General features: G+C 37.5%; 1 protein-coding gene and 1 pseudogene across 6 annotated transcripts in view; both read left to right on the top strand.

Moving 5' to 3' along the window:
• Window positions 1-23,204, top strand: part of LOC105082750 (rab5 GDP/GTP exchange factor) — a 94,030-nt gene that overhangs the window by 16,140 nt on the left and 54,686 nt on the right. For 3 of the 6 annotated variants that reach the window (XM_074345985.1, XM_074345988.1, XM_074345990.1), the window contains exons 2-4: window positions 8,441-8,629; window positions 10,995-11,161; window positions 15,112-15,281. In XM_074345985.1, the coding sequence (XP_074202086.1) occupies window positions 8,451-8,629; window positions 10,995-11,161; window positions 15,112-15,281 (516 nt within the window). In that variant the 5' untranslated portion in view covers window positions 8,441-8,450. The remainder of the gene's footprint in view (window positions 1-8,440; window positions 8,630-10,994; window positions 11,162-15,111; window positions 15,282-23,204) is intronic. The other 3 variants (XM_074345987.1, XM_074345989.1, XM_074345986.1) reach the window with 2 other exon arrangements.
• On the top strand, window positions 15,428-23,202 carry LOC123613498 (grpE protein homolog 1, mitochondrial pseudogene; annotated as a pseudogene).

Below are 23,204 nucleotides of genomic sequence, written 5' to 3'. Positions count from 1 at the left end.
GCAGCTTAAAACAGCACCCATTTATTATCTCAGAGTTTTGTGATTCACAACTCCTGGCCAGCTCAGATGAGCCCTCTGTTAATGATCTTAAGAGGTCAAAATTAAGATGTCATCTAATCTGGGCTCTTATCTGGAGACTCTCAGGAGACTCTGCTTCCAGACATAACTTAAATATTGGCAGAATTGAGTTCAATGAGGTTATATGACTGAGGTCTTCATTTCTTGGCTGGCTATCAGCAGGGGGTCATCCTCACCTTCCAGAAGCCACATTCCTTACATTTCTCCACCTTCAAAGCCAGCAATGGTTCTTTGAATCCCTCTGGCTTCCATTCTGGTCTCCTCTTCTGCTTTATATTTTAAGAACAATTTTATTGAGGTAGGATTTACGTACCGTAGAATTAACCCATTTAAAGGGCGCAGTTCAGTAGCAACCATCACCACAACCAACTTTAGAACATTTCCATCACCTCAAAAAGAAACTCCATACCCTTTAGCATCTCCTTTATTCCCATCCTCTGCCCCTCAGTCCTAGGGAACCACTACTCTACTTTCTGTCTCTCTAGATTTCACTGTTTTGGACATTAATATGAATGAGGTCATATAATGTGCGGTCTTTTATGACTGGCTTCTTTCACTTAGCATAATGCTTTCAAGGTTAATCGTGTTGTGGCATGTGTCAGTACTTCATTCCTCTTTGTGACTGAATAATAATTTATTGTACGAATATACCGTTTTTTGTTTTGTCTTTCTTCAGTTGATGGACATTGGTTTTTTTTTTCCCTCTCTTTGGACTATTATGGATGATGCTGCTGTAATCATTCATGTACAAGTTTTTGTGTGGACATGTTTTCATTTCTCTTGTGTATATACCTTGGAGTAAGGTAACACTAATTAATATTATTTGAGGAACTGTCAGATGGTTTCCACAAGCATTTGGTTTCCAAAAGAAGCTGTACCATTTTACATTCCCACCAGCGGGGTATGAGGGTTTCAATTTCTCCACATCTTTGTCAGCACTTGTTATTATCTGACTTTTTAGTCCTAGTGTGAAATAGTATCTCACTGTGGTTTTGCTTTGTATTTCCCTAACAACTAACGATGTCAAAAATTATTTAATGTGTTTATTGACCATTTGTGTATTTTCCTTGGAGAAGTGTCTATTCAGATCTTTCATCCATCTAAAAAAATGGGTTGTTTATCTCTTAAAATATTGAGTTGTATAACGGTTCCTTATATATTCTGGGTAAAAGTTCTTTGTCACATGTATGATTTGCAAATATTTTCTCCCATTCTGTGGGTTGTCTTTTTGCTTTCTTGATGAGGTCCTAGGAAGCACAAAAGTTTTTAATTCTGATGAAGTACAGTTTATCTTTTCTTTTGTCATTTATGCTTTTGGTGTCATATCTGAGAATCTTGCCAAATCCAAGATTATGAAATTTTACCTCTTTTGTTTCCCAAGAGTTTTTACAGTTTTAACTTTTGCATTTAAATCTTTAATCCATTTTTAGTTAATTTTTGTAGATGGTGTGAGGCAAGTCTGACTTCAGTCTTTTACATGTGGCTATCCCAGCACCATTTGTTGAAAAGACTCTTTCATTTGATAGTCGTGACCATAGATGTGTGAGTTTATTTCTGGACTCAGTTCTTTTCTATTAATCCACATGTCTGTCCTTGTGACAGTTCCACCCTGCTTTGATTATCACGGCTTTGTAGTAAGTTTTGAAATTGGGAACTGTAAGTTCTTTTTCGAGATGGTTTTGGCTATTCTGGGTTCTTGTTCTCTTCTGCACTTAGGACTCATATGCTATTATTGGGTCTAGCTGGAAAATCCATGATAATCTCTCTATTTTAAGGTCAATTGATTAGTAATCTTAACTATCTGGGAAGTTTTTGTTTTGTTTTGTTTTGTTTTGGTTTTTTGCCATGTAAGGTAATAGTGTCACACAGATCTAATACCAGCGTGAAGGTCATGGAGGCACAAGGCCTATGGGGCTTAGATTTGTGAAAAGGAGAAGAATGATAGGAGTGGAAGTTGGATAGAGAGGTATGAATGAAAGTCTCAGAAATACTGATTTGTCCTAAGTCACATTGCAGAGGTGAGATTTGAATGCATGTTTGACCAGTCTGCATGTTCTCATGTCTATTGAATTGGTCTTCATAGACTCATAGAATAGCTATTATTTTTGTTTTCATCTTGACCTGTTGAGCTCTTAGTATATGCTAAGTAGTGCTCACAGCACTGCTATTATGTTCTTCGTGCTCCAGCATAGTACCTGGACAGGTCTTTGAGTGCAGGTAATAGGCTCTGCTGGAGCTAGCATAAGAAAAAAAGTTAGGGATCAAGGGGTATGTTCCGGAATCTGAGAGTAGGCAGGCAGCTAAACTTTAGTAAAGGATTGGAACTGAGAAATGGAAACCCCTCAGGACCTAGAGAGTATTTTTCTTCTGCTGCTTTTCTCAGCTTCTTGGTGTGTGTCTGTTTCTCTCTGCAGATGGGTATCCTGTTACTCAGACCACTTGCTGGAAGGTGGTCATGCCCCAACTTCTCCATCATCCGAGAGAACAGCCCAGACTTAGTCTCATTTCCAAAACTTCAGTTTGGATCACGTATCCACCTCTGGTTCAATCAGCAGTAGCCCTGAAGTCGTAGGGGAAAGGGACTGCACCTTCCACAAACATAGCAGCCTACCTTTGTAGATACGGGGAACAGTTCCCTGAGAAAAGGGAAGGTGCTGGCCCAGGTATCAGATAGACTCCCTAAAATGTGTTCATTTTAGTAACAGACTTGTGCTTTAGTATTTATAGTATAAAAAAATTTAAACTTCCTGAATTTATATAAAGAAGAACTAGATATTTCTTGTTGTCTATTCTTCTTGGAACTGAAGAAAGGAACCACAGGATGATGACAGTGAGATTGGCTCAGACTCTGAAAATAGTTCAGTAGAACTCAGGACTTAGTACAAAAATGTAGGCTGTTGTGATGGCCCTGCCACTTACAACCTTTTTGATTGAATAAATCATAACTTCTCACTCTCAGTGTATTTATCTGTATTATAAAAGGAGAATGTAGATCGTCTTTAAAGTTTCCTCAGTTTAACACTGTAGACTCTGGCTAGATTTTGTTACTCTTCTTTTCTCCCTCAGCCTCATTTACTAAATGATAAGTGCATTAGATCTAAATCCTGTCCTTGGAGGTTTTTACTCTTACAGAGGCAGTAAAGAGTATCACTAAACTTGCAAGTCTCCCTGCCATGTCTCATTAGTTAACTCTTAGAGATCTTACTGCCAGATAGGTTACCATCCCTCCCCTTTCCATTCCCACTGTGTTACTTCTGTCATTAGGACTTCTTATTGTAGTTGTCTCTTGATCACTTTGTCTTCTTTGTTTCACTTGTCCCTAATCCCTAGTAATTGCCTCTCAAGATTTTTTTAAATCATAAAGTAAAATTGAATTTTGGGGGAGTGTACAGTTCTATGAATTTTAAAACATGTATAGATTTGTGTAAACATCTCCATAATCAGAATACGGAACAGTTTCATCACCTGTAAAAAAAACTTTCTTGTGCTATTCCTTTATAGATACCCTCCCTCCAACCCTAATTCTTAACAAACACTGCTTATGCCATATGTGAACTTTAAAAACAGGCTTCACTCATTCAGTGTAAAGCTTTTGAGAATTCATTCAAATTGTTAGGTATATCAGCTCTTTCTTTCTTTCGCTAAGTAGTGTTCCATTGTGTGGATGTACCACAGTTTATTCACTCATCTATTGAAGGATACTTTGGTTGTTCCATTTTTTAATGATCATAAATAATGTTACTAGAAACATTTGTGTATAAATTTTTGAGTAAAGATCAGTTTTATTCCTTAGGAGGAAGTAACCAGGAATAGGATTGCTGGGTTGTATAGTGAGTGTATTTAACTCTTTATAGAACTACCAAATTGTATTCCATGGTGGTTGTGCTATTTGCATTACACTAGGAATGTTCTAATTGTTCTGCACCCTTGCTACCAGAGCCATACTGGTAGGTGTGTGGTGATACCACCTGGTCGCTTTAATTTGCATTTCTCTAATGAATGGTGATGGTGAACAACTTTTCATGTGCTTGTTTGCCATGTTGTCAAGAACTGTGAAGGATGTGATTTTTTACCTTACTTACAAGTGACAAGTTAGCCTACCACAGTTTCATGGATGCTGGCAGAAGTCATGAGATTCTGGAGTCAGAGACAAAGCACTTTATTATTCACAGGACATCAGTAAAACAATCTTCATCTTCACATGGGCTACCCTTGCCCCTAAGTCACTTGGGACTGATGTCACAACTGAGGAACCTAAGCTTACAGAACCCAAATCTTTTATAGTGGGCCACAAACCAACCCACCTGACTTTTGACCCAGAGGGAAATATTTTATCTATTGTACTGAATAGTAAACAAACTTGCCCTCTGCTCTGAAGGGAGACCGTCATCTGTTTCTTCTGAGAGTGTTAAATATGCAGACATCCTTGAAGATAGTCCGTTACAAGGCCTCTTGTTCAGAAATGTGAGACACCCATGAAGAATTGTCTCCCAGCATGTATACCTTCTTTGGATAAGTGTCTGTTGAAGTCTTTTGTCCATTTTTAAAACTGGGTGGTTTTTCTTTCTGTTGAGTTTTGATAATACTTTATATATTCTGGATGCAAGTCCTTTGTCAAATACATGGTTTGCAAGTATTTTCTCCCTAGTCTGTAGTTTGTCTTTTCATTTTCCCAGCTTCACAGAGCAAAATTTTTAGTTTTGCTGCAAGTTCCAACCCGTCTTCTTTGGGCTGTGGTTCCGATGTCAATTCATTTTTCAAAGCCTTCGCAGTGCTATTTTGCAGCGCTAGTTTCCTGTGTCCCAGTCTGAGACCTGTGCAGTGGCCTCTATCTATGCATTTTAATCTTTGGTCTCTAATAGCATCAGATCCATGCACACATGGTTTGGGGTGAGTCCAGAAGTTCACAGACAACGTTTTCAGCTTGCTTTCTTGAGTTCTCCTTCTCAGTGATTTCTCTTGTATTTTTTTCCCTATGGGCTTATCTTTCCTCTGGGTGGTGAACTTTGGAGTTAGTTACCCCACTTTGTCTTGTACTTCCGTCACTGTCTGCACATTTGGGGCCAAGAAATGGGAGGATAGAGAGTGGGAAAAATGGATAGTTCCGCTTCCTCGGAGTTTAGGTCCTGCAGTCTCTCATTCCAGCCACTGCTGTGGACACCATGTGATTGCTTGGATGCTGTGGCTCAAGAGAAGGGAGAAAGACAGTAAAGTGGAGGGATTTTCATATTTTCTCTCACTGTTAGAGAGTTTCCTTTCTCATTCCTTGAGCCAGGACTAGAGGAGCTCCCTCTGTGCCCTGCTGTCCATTTCTGGCTTGACTTGGTGATACTGGAGAGAAAAAAAAAAAAAAAAGAGGTAAACTCACCGAGGTTCAGTCATACATTGAGTTCTGGTCTTCTCAATTCTCCTCTTTCCTTTTGCCTTTGAGAAACCGCCAAAGTAGTGCTTAGTGCATGCCATCTAGGTTTGTAGCTGGACTAAACCTGTGAAATCTCTCTCCCCCACAACATCTGGTCACTGATGTCTGTCCTTTTTTCCTCTTGTTTTTATTTTTATCCTTGACTTCCTCCTAGGGGTCACCACTGTGCCTGCATTCCTTAATGTTCAGCCAAAGATTGTTGTTTGTTCAGACGAAGATTGAATTTGTGCACAAACATGTCTAATCATTAAGGCTTCCGGTCTCTGGCCAACAGCACCTGTGTGTACACACAGGGGACACAAGAGAGCCCAGTGGAGGGAGCTGGTGGCTTGAAGTTTGGATGCATTCCTTGGCTCACACTTTGTTGCATCAGCCGAGAGGAAGTTTTGTCTATCTTTATAGTTGATTTAGGGGGAGAGGATTTATTGTCTTCCTCACTTCATCATACTGGAAGACAGAACTCCACCTCAAGTTTCATGTCTTAAAATAGATATCTTATCATGATTTCCCCTTTTCATTGAAACAGAGATGCTGTAATCCAGACTCTAACCTGGAATTTTAAAAAACCACCATAACTGGACTTCACACCTAATTTCTTCCATTTACCTCCTACTTATACCACATTATTCATGTTCTTCATTCCTGTCTTTGAGCTTTTTGTGAAAGATGTCTTTCCTGTCTGGAATGTCTTTCCTCTTTTGTGTAACCACTCCAAGTCTCTTTAAGCTTCAACTCAAGGCTCCTGGAGGTCTACATCTCCTCCCACCTCGTTTGCTGGCCCATATGGTCTCTCCATACTCCGCAAGTCAGAATTACTCTGCCTTCTTCCCCCACAGTTTCATAGCTCTTTTCTGTTTTTCTACATTGTTCAGTCTGCATGTGTTTTTGGTTATGAGTTTTCACATCTAATAAAACGAAGATAATATTACTCTGCTTTTTGTGAGAAATAATTATATTGAGTACTGTCACAGTATTAGTCATGTAATGAGTGGTGGCAAATAGTAGGCATATAGTAATTTGTCCTAGACTGTTGAGGACCTTGAATCTCAAGGAGTTTAGACTCTATTCTGATGCTTTAATTACACTCGTTTTTCTTGGTGAATGTTAAATTATTTAATTTAATGACAAACTATTAACTTAAAAAAAGTTTTTTAATTTTTTTTTATGGTGGGGAGGTAATTAGGTTTATTTATTTATTTATTTGTTTTTCAATTGAGGTATTGGAAATCGAACCCAGTATTTCATGCATTTTAAGCATGCACTCTGCCACTGATCTATACCCTCCCCCCAAACTATTCACTTTTATGTCATTGAAATGAAGTTGTCTTTTTGAGCCAAATAACATAGTATGCTAAGAACACAAAGTATTTCAAGAAAATTGTACTTTGTCCCTTAGGCTTAAAATGTAAAGTTTGTTTTTTTGTTTTTTTTTTTTTTTTTTTTGGTAGCAACTAAGAAGGCTCTTTTGGCCTCCTTTTTAAAAAATATTAAATTTTGTGTGTGTGTGTGGTGAAAAGACATAACATAAAGTTTACTATCTTAACCATTTTTAAAGTGTACAGTAGAGTAGTGTTAACTATATGCACCTTGTTGTGCAGTAGATCTCTAGAGCTTTTTTTGTCTGGCAGAACTGAAACTCTATACCCATTGAATAGCAACTCCTCTTTGCTTCCCTACCCCCCACTCTATACCCATTGAATAGCAACTCCTCTTTGCTTCCCTACCCCCCCAGCCCCTGGCAACCGTCATTCTACTTTCTGGTTCTAAGAGTTTGGCTACTTCAGATACCTTGTGTAGGTGGAATCATGTAGTATTTACCTTTTTGTGACTGGCTCATTCTACCTGACATAATGTCCTCAAGGTTCATCCATGTTGTAACATGTGACAAGAGTTTCCTTCCTTTTTAAGGCTGAATAATGTTCCACTGTATGTCCCACATTTTATTCATCCATTCATCCTATCTTTATCCATTTATCCTTTGATGGATATTTAGGTTGCTTCTAATTCTTGGCTTTTGTGACTAATATTCAGTGAACATGAGTGTGCAAATATCTCTTCAAGATCTTGTTTTCAGTTCTTTTGGGTATATACCCAGAAGTAAGATTGCTGATAATATGGTAGTTCTATTTTTAATTTTTTGAGGACCCTCCATTTTACATTCCCACCAACTGTGAACAAGGGTTCCAGTTTCTTCACATCATCACCACACTTGCTATTTCTTGTCTCTTTGACAGTAGCCATTCTGACAGATGTGTGGTGATCTCCTGTTGTAATTTTGATTTAAATTTCCCTGATGATTATTGATACTGAGCATTTTTTCACATGTTAATTGGCTATTTGTATATCATCTTTGGAGAATTGTCTATTTAAGTCCTTTGCTAATTTTTAAATGGATTTTTTTTTTGTTTTTGTTGTTGAATTGTAGAAGTTCTTTATATATTCTGGATATTAACCTCATATCAGATATATGGTTGGCATATATTTTGTCCCATTCCATAGATTGCCTTCTCTATTGATTGTTCCTTTTTTTGTGCAGAATTTTATAAGTTTGATACAGTCCCATTTGTCTATTTTTGCTTTATTTCTTGTGTTTTTGGTATTACGGGCAAGAAATTGTCACCAAATCCAATATTATGAAGTTTTTCCCGTATGTTTATCTTCAAGGAATTTTATAGTTTCATATCTTATGTTTAATCCAATATTAGTCCTTTTTTAAAATGTTATTGTTTGGCAGGAATAAGAAGTTTGTTCTTCAGTATGACTACATCAGGAATTTGCTGTATTTAAACTTTCTTTTTCCCTCCTTCCCTCCCTCCTTATCTCCTTCCATCCCTTCTAGATTGAAGATGATAGACTCACTTGTTTTTTTCTTCTTAATTGCTTTGCTGTTAGTAGAATGATAGTGAATTCATTTTCAACATTTTCTTGTTATTTGATTAGCAGGAAGAAGATGAGCCTTAAGTCTGAACGCCGAGGAATTCATGTGGATCAATCAGAGCTCCTGTGCAAGAAAGGATGTGGTTACTATGGCAACCCTGCTTGGCAGGGTTTCTGCTCCAAGTGCTGGCGGGAGGAGTACCACAAAGCCAGGCAGAAGCAAATTCAGGAGGACTGGGAACTGGCAGAGCGGTAAAAGGACTTACCTAGGGGGTTGGTTTGACAATGATGTAACTGAATACATAGCTCTTTCGTTGTCAGAATACATTTTTATTTTCTTTTTGAAATATCAGCATGCCAGCTTAATAATAAGAGAAATTAATTCTTTCCCTTCAGTCAACAGTTAATGATTTCAACAGTCAATGATTTCTTCATTTTGTCTTTTTCTTAACTTTTAATTGTTTTGTGTTTGGAGTGTGTTAGTCTTCATTCTTTCATATAGGCAATAAGCTCCTTGGAGTAGAAGAGTGGAGATAAACATACTTCATGGTGAAGATTAAGTGAGGTAATAGATAGGATATAGCTAGCACAGGGCTTGGCACATGACTTTCATCAAGCATTATTTTCCTCGTTCTTTTAATATATCCAGCACGGCATCTGGCACAGTGATAAACACATAGTAGTAGAATCCTATTGATTTGTGTGCATAGTCTTTGCATTCTGGAAATTTAACTTTTTCTTTAAGAATGGGGTTTGTTAGTCAAATAATTTGTATTATCCAGAAATATGATTATGATAAAAATAGAAAGGTAAAATGCTGGTGAGCCTAGGAACTTAATAAAATGCTATGAATAATGTTAATCCTTTGCCAGAGCATCCTAGGAACTGTAAAACTTCTCAATAAAAGAGAGTCAGACTGAACTCTGACAGCTTTTGCTAGTTTTTCTTGTTTTAATCTAATCAGGTATATTTGTTGAGTGACTTCTTACTAGCATCTGTGTTGAACTCAGAGAATTACAAAGTACACTCGCTGCTTTCAGTGACTCCAAAGTCAGCCAAAGAGAGAAAATATAGACACAGAACATTAACTATTTCTTCAGGTTTCCCACTGCCCTCCTGCTGTTCTCAGTAGCTGATCCTATTTCATAAAGAAAGTAGAGGCCACAAAGCGTGAATTCCTTAGCTTTCTCCTCTCTTCACATCAGAATGTACTAATAGCTTTATCAACATTTTCTGTTTTGTCTGAGAGAAAGATGAATCCCTGTTTCATTCTCAGACCACTTTCTGCCTGTGATTTTGTTGCTGTTGGTTGCTGCTTCCAATTGTGACCTTGCTTGAGATTTCCCACAGCACTAGTTCTCCAATTTGAACAGGCATGGGAATCACCTGCAGAGCTCGTAAAAACGGTGATTGCTGAACCTCACCCCCAGAGTCCCTGACTTTGGTAGCTTGGGAGTGAGGCCTGAGAATTTGCATTTCTAACAAGTTCTCAGTTGATTCTGGTGCTGCTGTCTGGGTAATGACACTTCGAGAACCATGGTTCTGTAAGATAGCCTTTGAGATTTATTATAAATACCTCAAATTCAGCTGGTCCAAGGCTAGATTTATTGCTTTTATTTACTCCAATCTTTACTCTCAACATTTCCTCCTAACTCTTCTGCATCAGTTAGTGATATCTTGTTTATTCAGTTGGCTAAAAAACATTAGAGTCATTTTTAATTTCTCCTTCACCTCCTATGCTGTCTAAACTAATTGAGCAAGTGTTGCTTATTCCAGCTCAGAGAAGTCTCTTGAATTTCATCCTCTCCTATCTTCTGTCCTTATTTTCGCTCACTTAAATCTTTGTAATATATTCTTAAGTATTGTCTCTATCCCTAGCCTCTCTGCCCCTCAAGTTCTCACACAGCTACCTGCGTTGTCTTTCTAAAGCACAAATCACATAATGGTAACTTATTGAATTGCAGTCTTTCTTGGATCCCCACCGCATGATGAAATGCAAAATTACAGCAGGCTTGGCAGTCAGGGTTTCTTACCACCTGGTGCCTACCTGTACAACCAGCATCATGGTCCATCCCACCATCAGTGATCTGACTACACTGAACTTGATCCACAATGAAAACCACATGCCTTCACATTGGTAGTGCCTTCTTCCTGAATGCCCTTTCACTTGATGTGGTCCTCTTCTTTAAGACTGGCCTAAATATCACCATTATAAAATTTTCTTGAACTCTTCCAGCTGATTTAGTTTTTCTTTCTTTTGTTCCCATAGCACTTGGGTTTTGCTCTCTGTTGCAGGCACCATCACATTATGTGGTAATTATTTACTTATCTCTTTCTCTCTTCCACCCTTAAGATTGTCAGGGAAAAGGACTAGACTTTATTTCTTTTATGTAACCCTAGTACCGTGGCTGAATTAACATGATCCATGGAGAAGGTCCCTTTAGAAATTTGTAGTAGCATGTAGGATAGTTTCCTGTCAGAGACCTCAGACCTATTTAGTATATTTAGCCTCTGGTTCTAAAAACTTTATATCTTCGACTCATTGAGTTATTACCTTTAGGTACAAGGAAAACTTGGAGAATATCTGGGTCATCCTTAACCCCCTCTTGAATTACAGACTACAGCGGGAGGAGGAAGAGGCCTTTGCCAGCAGTCAGAGCAGCCAAGGGGCCCAATCCCTTACATTTTCCAAGTTTGAAGAAAAGAAAACCAATGAGAAGACCCGCAAGGTTACCACAGTAAAGAAATTCTTCAGTGCTTCATCCAGGGTTGGATCAAAAAAGGGTAATTTTCTGATTCTCTTTTTTTCTTCTGTGTCCAAATGAGATACAGAGTAGATCCACAATGCATGTGGGCTCAACTTTTAAATTTCTGTAAGCATTCAGAGAATATCAACCAAGATTTGAGACCGAAATTGGGTTTGAGGCCCAGACAGTATGTGAAATCTCATCAGTTGGAGGAATTGTGTTTTAGAGAACTTGTTTACGCTATAGGAGAAGTAAAGAGAAATTAAATATCTAGTTTTGTTTATAAAATTCATTTTCATCCCATCTGTTTGAATGTTTTATTTTTTGTGTTTTTAATTTTTGGATCCTGGTTTATTCTCCTTTGTGTAATAGCCTCATTGTCCATACCTTATCAGAAATGACTGTTTCTAGGCTTAAATCATCTAGAAAAGTTTTCTGAGAGCTTATTTGAGAGACAGCTTGTGTCTTGAGGAAATACTGTACAGAGAAGGAAAAGTGGAACAAGGCTCACCTTGGGCTTTTAAGAGTGTGAAAGTAACCCATAGTAGATATTGTCTGGTGCATGGATTAGTATGTACTTGACCTTATTCAACCTGCTTCTCAAAATTCCATATAACCAGCAAGAGTATTGTCGCTAAAGTCACACTTGTTCTACCAGTGAGCAGGTAAGCTAGTTGAAGTGGCGTAGCCGGAAGCAGAAAAGAAAATACCTGTTGTTAGGGCTTAGTCTTGGAACCTTTATGTTGATAATCAGATACACCGTAAGTTGGAAATAGTAAAGGATACTGGGAACCAACACCAACGCTGTCACAAGAGCCCTTCTCTTGGGTACTACCCGCCGACCTGGGGTAATTGTCATGAGGTTTTGGTCTGCCTAAATGAAGGGGAATGAATAATATCACCTTAAGATCTTTGCTGGTCTTTTGGATTTAATGATTATTGGTTTTTGTTTTATTAAAGGGAAAGGTTGCTTATAACCAAAAACACAGTACTTCTCTTTAATAAAGGCAAACCTTTTAACAATCTTTTTATTCACATGATTAATTTGGAGTTGTCCTTGGTTGGCTGTTACTCATAGCAGTTTTCTTTACAACAGTAAGAAGGGGAATAATCAGTACCTGCTAGAGATTAATGTATTTGATAAGAATGTATTTGGCTCATGATTTATTTATTAGGAGATAGTGTAGTAGGGTGATTAAAAGCATAAGCTTTTGAGTCACCCTGATTTGAGTCTCAGCTGTGCAGTTTACTAGCTGTGTGACCTTAAGCAAGCTAATCTCTTTAAGGCCTGTCTATTCTTAGGGACAGTAACACCTATTATAGGCATGTCTTGAGGATTAAATGAGCTGATGTGTGTACTGAGTTTAGCACAGTACCTAACACATAGTAAGTCTCCAATAAGTGTTAGCTATATGTTGTTTTTCTTATAGAATAATCTCTTCTGGTAAGGAGCACAAAGGTGTTGATCAAAAGCATTCATTCCTTTTTAGCTTGAATTCTGTTTCCTGCTTTGGGAAAGTCTCATTAACCTTATGAATTTATGATATATGGTGAAGTGGTATATGCCAACAGATGAAACAGTAAAGAAATTATAAAACCATCAGTTCTAACTGCCATATTTTACAGATGACAGTAGAAAAGCCCATAGAGGTGAACTAATTTACCCAAGATCATGTAATGAATTAATATATTAGACCTCAGGTCTCCTAACTCGTTTTTTCCATTGTATCCCTTGACCTCAAATATGTGTGTGGGTTTATCTATAACTATACCTGGGTCTGTATCTATATAAATAGAAATATGATGAAGTTTCTATTACTGAAGTGCATAATACTCATGCGCATTCATTGACTAAACTTGACAGTTAAAAAAATCATGTCCTAAGAGCTTCTGTACAGTATGCATTATATTAGGAAAAGATTTGTACTTTAAAAGAAACAATTCCAAATGATTAAAAAAATTTTTTTAATTGAAGTACAGTTGGTTCACAGTGTGTTAATATCTGGTGTACATCGTAGTGATTCAGTTACACATATATATGTATTTCTTTTCATATTCTTTTCCATTATAGGCTATTAGAAGATACTGACTATAGTTCCCTGTGCTATACAGTAGGGTCTTGCTGTTTATCTATTTTATATATAGTAGTTAGTATCTGCAAATCCCAAACTCCCAATTTATCCCTCTATCCCTGCTTTCCTTACCCAATAACCACAAGTTTGTTTTCTATGTCTGTGATTTTTATCTTAATAAATGATTTTTATCTTAAAAACTTTTATGTGGAATAGTTCTTACTTTTTTCTTTTCTTTAGAATGATAGATTTTTACTTTAGTTTTTTTGGTGTTCAGTTGTTTTTTTGTCTGTAGAAAGTATTTGAGGATAAAGACCTCAGAGTGTTGAAAAAAACTGATGTGTGAGTATTAGAAAAGAGGCTGCGATTGGATCTTTGTTTCACAGATTGCTTATGTAACTTTGCCAGGGGAGCTTTGCATTTCAGGCTGATTGTTTGGCCTTTTCATGTGGATAAGGTTAGCCTATACTAAATGCAGTTTTAATCTATTGAGTCTAGACTAAAATAGACCTTTTGTGTTCTGTATTCTTTATTTTACTTTGTTAACACAAGATGTCCTTGCTCTTGATATTTATTTGCTTCTGTTGGTAACTTGAAAGAAAGCTCTTAAGCCAGTGCAGCTTGGCAGTAAATAGAACACAAAAAATCTTCTAAGGGATTTGAAAAATATTTTAACTTGCTGTTAGAGTTGGCTGTCCCTTCAGAGAAGGTAAATGGAACAGCTTGACTGTAAAGACTCAGAGAATTTACTTACATTTTTTAATCTCCAACGTAAGGTTGTGAGCTCTAGTTTAGAGTAAATCCTAGTGGATCAGCCAAGTCCTCCCACCCTTTGTGCTATTGTTGTCCTACATTTTGCTTCTATATATGCTATGAATCTCACAATCCATTATTATTACTCTAGCTTTTAAACAGTTAATTTTAATTATCTTTTAAGGAAATTTTTAAGTGAGAAAATGTCTTTCCTGTTTACCCACGTATTTGCCACTGTTCATGCTCTTTGTTCCTGGGTGGTGGGGAAGATGAGTTATTCTCAGCCATGTGTGCTCAGGGGATTGTTCTGCCCACTCCTTCACCCAGTTGCGGGTCGTTTTCTCACATGCATGCGCAGTACTCAGTCGGAGACTCAAGGGAACCCCTTTGCAGTTATCTGCAGTTTTTTCTTTACAACCCTGTCCTCTCTGTATTTTGCATGCAAATTCTAGCAACTTTGGCCTCCCTAAGCTCTTAATGCTGTTTCCCCAGTTTAGCAAGTCTGCTGAGTAAGATCTGCTTGAGTTGCCTCTCCGTGTGCCAAGGCCTTAAACCTCTCCCCACAGTGAGCTGGAGCACTAGGGAGGATTTACCATGTTTGTCCCTTTCTCCCAGGGACTACCCCCCCTTCTGCCTGTTGGCCAGTGTCTGGAAACCATTATTTCATATGTTTTGTCTGATTTTCCTAAGGCAGTAGGATAAACCTAATCTCTGTTGTTCCATCATGAGTAGGAGTGGAATTATCAGATTGAGTGAAGGATTAAATTCCAAGTATTAAAGAATTTTTTTCTAATTAATAAATACAATTTTTGGTTTTCTATATTGGTAAAAAATGTTGCAGAAAAGATGCTGCTGGTTTCAGTATTAATGATTAAATATGTAGATCAAAGCATGATATATTTTGGCTGAGAAGATACTAACAGAGCAACTTTTATTTGAATAGAAGTATCTTTTAGATATGTAGTTTTATCTACTTGTGCCTCCTACTCAGAAAATAGATTAGCTTACTTTAAGGAAAGTGCAAATATTTAAGCATAAAATAATTTAAATTCAAGTTTAACTTTGATTAAGTGTAATTTAAATAATCTTAAGTTAGATACTTAAAGTAATTCCATGCATGAATCTTCTGTGTAATGAAACTTACTATGTTTAATTTTCCCAGCAGAAATTCAGGAAGCAAAAGCTCCCAGTCCTTCTATAAACCGGCAAACCAGCATTGAAACGGATAGAGTGTCTAAAGAGTTCATAGAATTTCTCAAGACCTTGCACAAGACAGGCCAAGAAATCTATAAGCAGACCAAGCTGTTTTTGGAAGCAATGCATTACAAAAGGGTAGGTTGAGAACCACTTAGAAACACAGAGTTTTGGTTTTGGAAAGGTCTTAGAGATGATCTAGTGCAACTTTGTCATTTTACACCTGAGAAAATTAAGACCCAGAAATGTCAAGTTACTTACCTGAGAAATGTTGCTAGTTAAACATGACTTGCAGGCTAGTACTTTTCCACTGCAACTTAGTGGTGATTGGATCATCAAGTGGAATGTCTGGCATCGAAGCCATTTGTATTGTGTACTTTTTTAATAAGCCTTCCTAACTTGTCACCTTGTAAACAGTGTTTTGCCAAGAGAGCCACCATAAACCTTGAACTCCAAGTAACAATTGTTAGACTAGTAGCTATCATTTTAGGGTTTTTTTGTTTTTGTTTTGTATTTTGATTTTTAATGTTTCTCTCCTTGCTCAGGTAAAATTTAGACATTGAAAGGGACCTTTCAACTTTCAACTGGTTTGAAAGTTTCAACTTTGAAACCTTTCAACTGGTTTCAGCCCCTTTATTTTACAGATGGGGAAGTTGAGAGCCAGAGGGAATAAGTGACTTGTCCAGGGTCCTCCACATGTGTGTCTTTAACCCATAATTTCTAACTCATAATTTCAACAATGAACTGTTCTTGCCTACATCTTTTTCCACTTCATTCCTGTTTTCTCTAGTCCTAGGATATGCCAGTGGTAAGCAACTTTTTCCACATATGGGTCAAGTCTAGAAAATTAAATATTTTCAGAATTGGATTAAAAATTTTTTTTCAGCCATTTAATCACTTTATATCTGCACTGAGACTTAAGAAAATTTCCCCATCCCAAAAGGGTATCTCTTTCGGCTAAAATTTCATTCAGCACCTACATAATCCATACACACTGCAATACTACAGTGTAATGCTTTGCTCTTCAACAAATGTTGTTTGCTAAGATTCTTCTGAAGCTGGTTTATTTTACCCTTTTTTCTTTTTGATTAATCTTATTAACTACTTAATAGTCCCTGGTAGTCCCTTTTCATATTCTTTAAGAGATACTTCTATTGCAAATGAGACAGGCAGTGACATTAGCACAAAGTTCATTTATGTTGAACATCCAATTGTCAGCAGCTACTTTTTTCTTCTTAGAAATTCAAATTTGATTGGGTGGGAGGGGGAGTGGGGCATATGCAGAAGCTAAAAAAGAATTTACAAGGTTTAGTTTTTAAATTTTATTATCATTACAAAATAACTAGTATTTAAGAATCTTACTGTAAGATCCAAGCTTCGTATAGGTTTAAGAGTGGCCACAGATTCTGGGATGTATATGGTCACCAGTGAAATGAAGGATGTCTAGATTTCTTTTGTCATTTGGACAAAAATTTTATGTGCATGAGTAATTTTAAAGCATTATATAGACCTAACTAGATGTTCACTTTTCCCATCATAACTTGAAAACCATATTTTCTAATTTAATGAGATCCCTGGCTTGCTGAAGAATTTTTTTCCACACATTTATTCATAGGAAACATTTCGAAACACACAGACTGTCTTTATTTTTCTTTAAAACTTTTAAGTGCTTTCTTTCAAACTTTGTACTTAATTTGTCACAAATGAGAAACAATTAGTTTATGGACCTGTCTTGGGTCTGTTGACTGTAGTGATCTGTGTCCTCATCCTCAATGGGCACCACCTGAGAGGTCGATAGAAATGAGGACCCCAGTGAGTTAGACTGCCTTTAAATCAAAGTGAGACTCCTGGAGAAACTCTTTAGCTGCCCAAACTATTTAAATCCTACTCTTGCTGATTGTTGACAGATTCTTCAGCTGCATTTTCCCCTGTTCTGAAAGTGTAGCTTGCCCTGTTTTTTTGTTTTTTGTTTTTAAGAATAGCCTAGGTAATCTTCTCCTTCCTCAAAATTCAGGCTTTTTAATTTATTGGATATTGAAGTAAAGCTTTTTAGTAAGTGAATTTTCTGGGTTTTTCAATGCTGTTTTTTTAAAAACACAATTCGTTTATTAATAGTTGTTCAAATATGCTCTTATTCCTTGCTGAGGAAGTGGTCAAGCACAACATAAGACCATGCTGCTTTCATTGTCCTTTTCCCAGCCAGTCATTCTGTAAAAGTCTGGTATTGATTATATTGTATAGACTTAGTTTTTTTTTCTGATATTCAGTCTCCTGAAAAACTATTTTCCTAATCCTAAATGAGAAGGAAAAAAATTATGGTTTAAAACATGGCTATGTCTTCATTTATCTTCTCTTCCCCAGAACAAGTGCAAAGATAGGTGTCCTTTTATATTTTAAAATAACTTCACTATTCTAGACCATATGTGTATACAAGGAGTAGTTTGCCCTGCTGTGTAATTAGTTAGGAGAGGGAAGTGTGTATTCAGAACAAAGAAACTTTAATCAACAAAATAAGTTTTAATTATGGTAAGAAAGTTGGGGTGGGGGAGAAGTAACCCAGGGCCATTAGATCCTGGGTTAATTTTAAAATTAGAAGCAGCGAGGATGAGAAGTGAGGCAGTGAGACAGTGGGAAAACATCTGAACTGATGGAGTCTACACAGCATAAGAAACAAAACTAGGTAAAAGTTTGAGTTGATAACTATATTGAAAGTAATGAATGAATAAAAATATTCAAAATCACAGTGGAAAAGTTTTGAACTCTACAAATCCCCCAAGGCACCTAGCAATGTATCTTAAAATGCAACAACCAGCAAATAAATTTCTTTAAATGAATGGGAAAAAAAACCAAAAACATTCAAGACCATGTCATAGAAGGCAGCTGTGGTGGTGCAGTGGGCGAGGCTGGCGCAGTACAATCTCTCAGCTTTGGTGTCGTGTCCCAGGCCCTTTCCTGTTGCGCACAGCGAAAGAACAAAAGTGGAAGAGGACATGGGTCAAAATGGAACAGAAGAGAGATACTCCCTCTACAGAGAAGATGCTCATGGAAGGGAAGGTCAAGCTGAGAGAACAGCTAGAAGAGACTACGGAAAAATAAGTGAGGCTTGGCAGATACTGAGAACTTGTGACGGAGGAGCAGGAAATGCTGGAGGAGGCAAAATTATATGGTATTTAGAGCTTCTGCAAGGACTTGTTAGAGGCTGCAGGCATTTTAGAGAAGGCAACACAGTGAAGAAATTAAAGATACTAACCCTCACCTGAAGAGCCTTTATGAAGGCCTCGTAATGACTGAAGTCCACGTTCAGGTGTTCACATAGCATGACTTAACTCAGGTTGAACCAACTGTGGTTCAGATCAAGCCAGGTTTTGACTCCTACAGATGTGAAGCCTTGTTCCACGTGCTGGTTAAGGGGAAAGAGCCGGACTCAGTGGTGCTAGTTAACAAGGTGGGGTGCATTGCATGGGCACACCCCAAGACTTACCCTGCTGCGAGTGGTGAAACTTAGCAGCCTCTTGAAGAGATTTCTTTAAAGTAGCTGCTATACTCCTTGAAGGGCTGATTTCCTCTACTCATCTATGAATACTTTTGAGCTTTTCCTAAACCTTGTTGGAAAACTCAAGTAACCAGTGGCTAAATTGTGTAAATTACATTAATGAACTCTAATTTGGGAGCCTGTTCATTGACTTTTAGGACTGCATGCTTAGTAATTTCACACATTTGCAGAAGAGGCCAGCAGGACACTACTGGACCTCTAGAGTATCATGGATAGTGCTATATCTGCTCAAACTCTGATGACATCAGAGTATTTAAATGAATACAGTGTCTTTGGGAATTCTGCTGTTTAGTTACCTGGCCATGCAGACTGCCCTGTGTTTGCTCTGCATCTCACTGGAGTTACTGGAACACTTACCCACTACACATTTCATTCAGTGGAGGAAAAGCAAGAGCTTAAACATTTTTCTTGCTGTAAGATTATATGATATTTGTGAAAAGCATATGTGAGTTCATTTGTAATTAGTAATAATCCAGTTCTTAAAAATGATCACCTACTGGCTTTTCCTTAGAGATGTGAAATGAAAATATGTAACTTAACAGTTCTCACCACTTTCATTTTGCCAGTAATTGAATCTGATAAAAATCAATTACTTTTGCTCTGTTTTGTTCATCTAACTGTAGAAATGTTTGTCTATACTCAATTAGCTACTTAATCTCAAGGTATATTCCCTGGTAAGATAGACTGTCTCAGAATATGAGGACTGCATGCTTAGCATACTTTAAATATTAATGTTTAATTTTAAATTTTATTTAAGGATGAAAGCTCTAATGTGTTCAGTTTCCTAAAAAAATGGTTGAAGGCAGCAGAAACTAGCAATACAAGAAATATGAACATTAAAGCTGAAAACTGAATAGATGAAACAGTTAACTGTAGTACAAAAGAAACTTAAATCAGAAACTAGATCATGGAGATCCAGTTTCTAAAGATGAAATACACAAAAAATATAACTAAGGAAATAGTCAAATAAAGATTTTTAAAACTGGAGGTAGAAAAAAACTTCAGCCAGACAATTAGGAAAGTATACAGAGAACTTCTCAGCATTAATATTCAAAGGGATACACCCGCTTGTCAAACTTTTATACCACAAAGGAAAAATTTTTTAGGAAAAAAAAATTGCTTTACACAGGCATTAAAGAAAAGATGATCCCAGGCAATGGTTAGAGAATACTTAAGGAGAAGGGTTCATTTACACTGCTACACTGTATTTCTTCTTTGAAAACTATGAAAAAACCTTTTGGAATTTTGTAAAACCTGAAAGAATTTACCAACACAAACCTGCTATTATATCATTTAGCTCCTTTGGCAAGAACTCTGATGGATCTGAGATTTACTCAACTTGCAAGTTAACAAGTTAGCCCGCCGTAGTTTCATGGATAATGGTGGAAGACACATCTCCTGGGTCAAGGGGGGAATAAAAGTCCATTTTATTATAGCAACAGCAGTAGCCAGAGTCTATCAGTATTTACACCAGTTCCCTGAGTATCAGTTCCCACAGGGCAGTGCAAAGGTCAGGTAGCGCCTGCCTGTGCAGTGAGTTTCGTTAGAGAAGAGAATCTTTTATAGGGCCGTGAACTTGCCTGACCTTTGCCCCAGTGAGAAATGTTATTATACTGGGCAGTATTATACTGGGCAGTGAAATCTACGCCTCTTACTTGAGGGAGGCTCTGCCTGCCTTCCAAGCCTGTCCACTATACTGCTGTCCTTAAAAAGAGTGCAGAACAGAGGCAGGCAGTGTCTCTCCCCACGAGGTCTGTAGAAATATGAGAGACCTGTGTAGAATTGTCTCCTGGCCTCTTTACAGTATTACAAAGGGAGGAACAATAATAAATGGCCACTTTCATTCCTTCTTTCATTCAGCTAGTGTTGAGCACTGGCCCTATGCCTGGCTCTGAGGATGTGGTCGTGAACAGTACCCTCACGGAGCTGACATTTTAGTGGAGGAGATAGACAATAAAATAATTTGTAATACGACAGTGTTAAGTCCTGCAGAGAACCTGAAGCAGGATGAGAGGGCAGAGTGGCAGGGGAGTCGTTTCACTCTATAAAATAAACACTACTGAAGTGTAAATCTGTGCAGTATAAACAGAAACATAAAAAGGAGGTTTCTGAATTGTAACAATCACAGTGATTGTGTGCAGCAGGGGTGGGGGAGGAATAGGTAAACCATCACCACCTGTAAAACGGGCCATTTAGGCCTTTAAAAGGTCCCAGTTTCTGGTTAGAAGTGAGTACTAGTAATTACAGGAATGAAGTTTGTTCTGAGTGTTAAGATTTGGTGCAAATGAAAGGTAGTCATGTCTTACCTACCTAAATAGATATAAATAGTAGATAATCCAGAAAGTATGTAAGCTAAAAGAATAGCAAGTAAAATTAGAGCATCATAAAGGAAAATCAAAATACCGTAGTTAAAATGTTAAGTAAAGTACCCATATTAGAAGTAAAGTTAGATTTATAGATTTAATAGTAAAAGAAAATTTCATCTCATAAACTCCATGAAGATAGTCTGTCTTTTGTTTATTTAAAACCAGTCAGCTTATTGGAATGATTTGAGATTTACAAAGTGAGTTAAGGTAAGAATAAGAGAACAAGGGAGTAATTTGATCATATTTAGAATTTATAAACATGTTCTTATGGGCATGTTCTTTAAATAGCTGCTGCTTATGGTTTTCTACGTGAAAATCGGCATAATCTTGTAAATATTTCTCTGAAGGAGTATTTTCAGTGGACCTAAGCTTGTTCAGTCCATGGATATATTTGTCAGGTGATCTAATTTAGTGCAGAGATGAACCTTAGAGAATTTACAATATAAATTTCTTTGCTCAATTTGTAGATTAAGGTTAGACAGGAAACCAAAACTTGAAGTCTTATTAGGAATTGGCACTAGAGAAAGCCATGTATTTGCCGTACCAGGCATGCTCATCTATAGAGAGCCGTCCTGCCTCCCCACAGAGGCCGCGGCAGGGTATGGCGTGCGGGATCCAGACCTCTCTTCTAGAGGAGCTCTGGATGTACTTGTGTTTACACCACAGAACATGAAGAAGACAACCTTTCTCATAAGCATAACTGGACTGAGAATAATTTCAGAGTTAGGGGAGCAGGAAGAGCACATGCAGATGATCAGAACAGTAGGTAACCTGGCAGGGTAGGTGGGGAGTCGGATGGGCCATGTGGGCTGAGTATACTCTTGAGCATCCAGCTGATAGATGACCATTGGAGGGTTGAGGCACAGTGTGACCAGATCATGATCTAAGATGGTCAGTTGAAAAGTGAGAAGGATCAAAGGTGGGGAGAGCAGCTGAAGTCCAGGTGAGAGGTAGTGAGGACCCAAACCAGGGAAGGATCGATGGGAGAGACGCTGTGAAGGCAGATAGGCAAAGTCTGGTCACTGTCCCTCACCCCCAGGCTTCTTTCCTGAAATAGCCAGAGCGCCAGGCTCTGCGACCTTCATTTATTAGCCCAGGTCATTGGCCTATGCAGAGGCGGTCTGTGGGAAATAGTCCTGTGGAATTTGTCTTGGGCTAAATTCATGCCCTTCTACAGTGACATCTTTATAAGAACGCTTGGGAGAAATGCCTGATTATGCTGTTAAATTTCACCTGAAAAATTAGTTTGCTTTTACATTTTGGACACTCAGTTATGTGACTTGTTTTCATCTTAGTGATGATTGCTAGAAAGTTTAGAGAGAAATTTATAGGCTGAATTTTTACTGACTTGCAGATTTTTGTGTTATCTTTCCTGGCTTAATTTCTGTTTCTGTTTCTCTCCGTGTTCTATTTTGCTTTTCTTTTTTTATCATTTTCTAGTTTGTTGTGCTAAACCATGTTTTTCTTTCATATAGATTTCAAGTAGTCTTTGGAAGAAAGAGGAATAAATATATGTGTTATACCTATAAAATCAGTAAAACCAAATAAAAATGATAGTGCCCAATATTGGAGCGGTTGTGGAGAAATAAGCACACCTATGTGGCTAATGACCATACATTGGAGTTTCTGAGGATTGTATCTAGCAGTAGATACTTAGAGCTATAAAGTTGTTCATACTTATTAAATTGTTCATGCCACTTTTGAAAATGAGTCACAAAGAAATAACCCAAAAGAAACATTCTTCACACAGTTGTTTATAGCTGCATAAATAGTGAAAAAGGGAAGAAACCCAAACGCACAGTGGTAAAGGTTGGTTAAATAAATCCATTAATATATTGGAATATGATAAAGCCATCAAAAATGGTTAAGTAGATTAGAGAAATCTAAATGTACATAAACATATAAATTATCAAAATATGCATTATACCCATGTAGAAATGTGTATATACAGTGAGAGGAAAGGAGAGGTCATGAGATGTTGTAAATAATATTAACTGACAAGCTTTTCTCCCCTGCAGCATTCATATAATTTTAAGTACTTTTGGGATTAGTTCAAGGAGTGGGCTTTGGAAACTTTGTAAGATTTAGAGCTTTTCTCATGATCTTTCTTCAGCTACTAAGCAGCCTCTTTGTCCCTTTGTT

Source organism: Camelus bactrianus, chromosome 18, assembly GCF_048773025.1.
Source record: "Camelus bactrianus isolate YW-2024 breed Bactrian camel chromosome 18, ASM4877302v1, whole genome shotgun sequence".
Lineage (NCBI taxonomy): Eukaryota > Metazoa > Chordata > Mammalia > Artiodactyla > Camelidae > Camelus > Camelus bactrianus.
The sequence above is the reverse complement of the archived record's forward strand: the minus strand, read 5'-3'. Positions and strand labels throughout refer to the sequence as shown.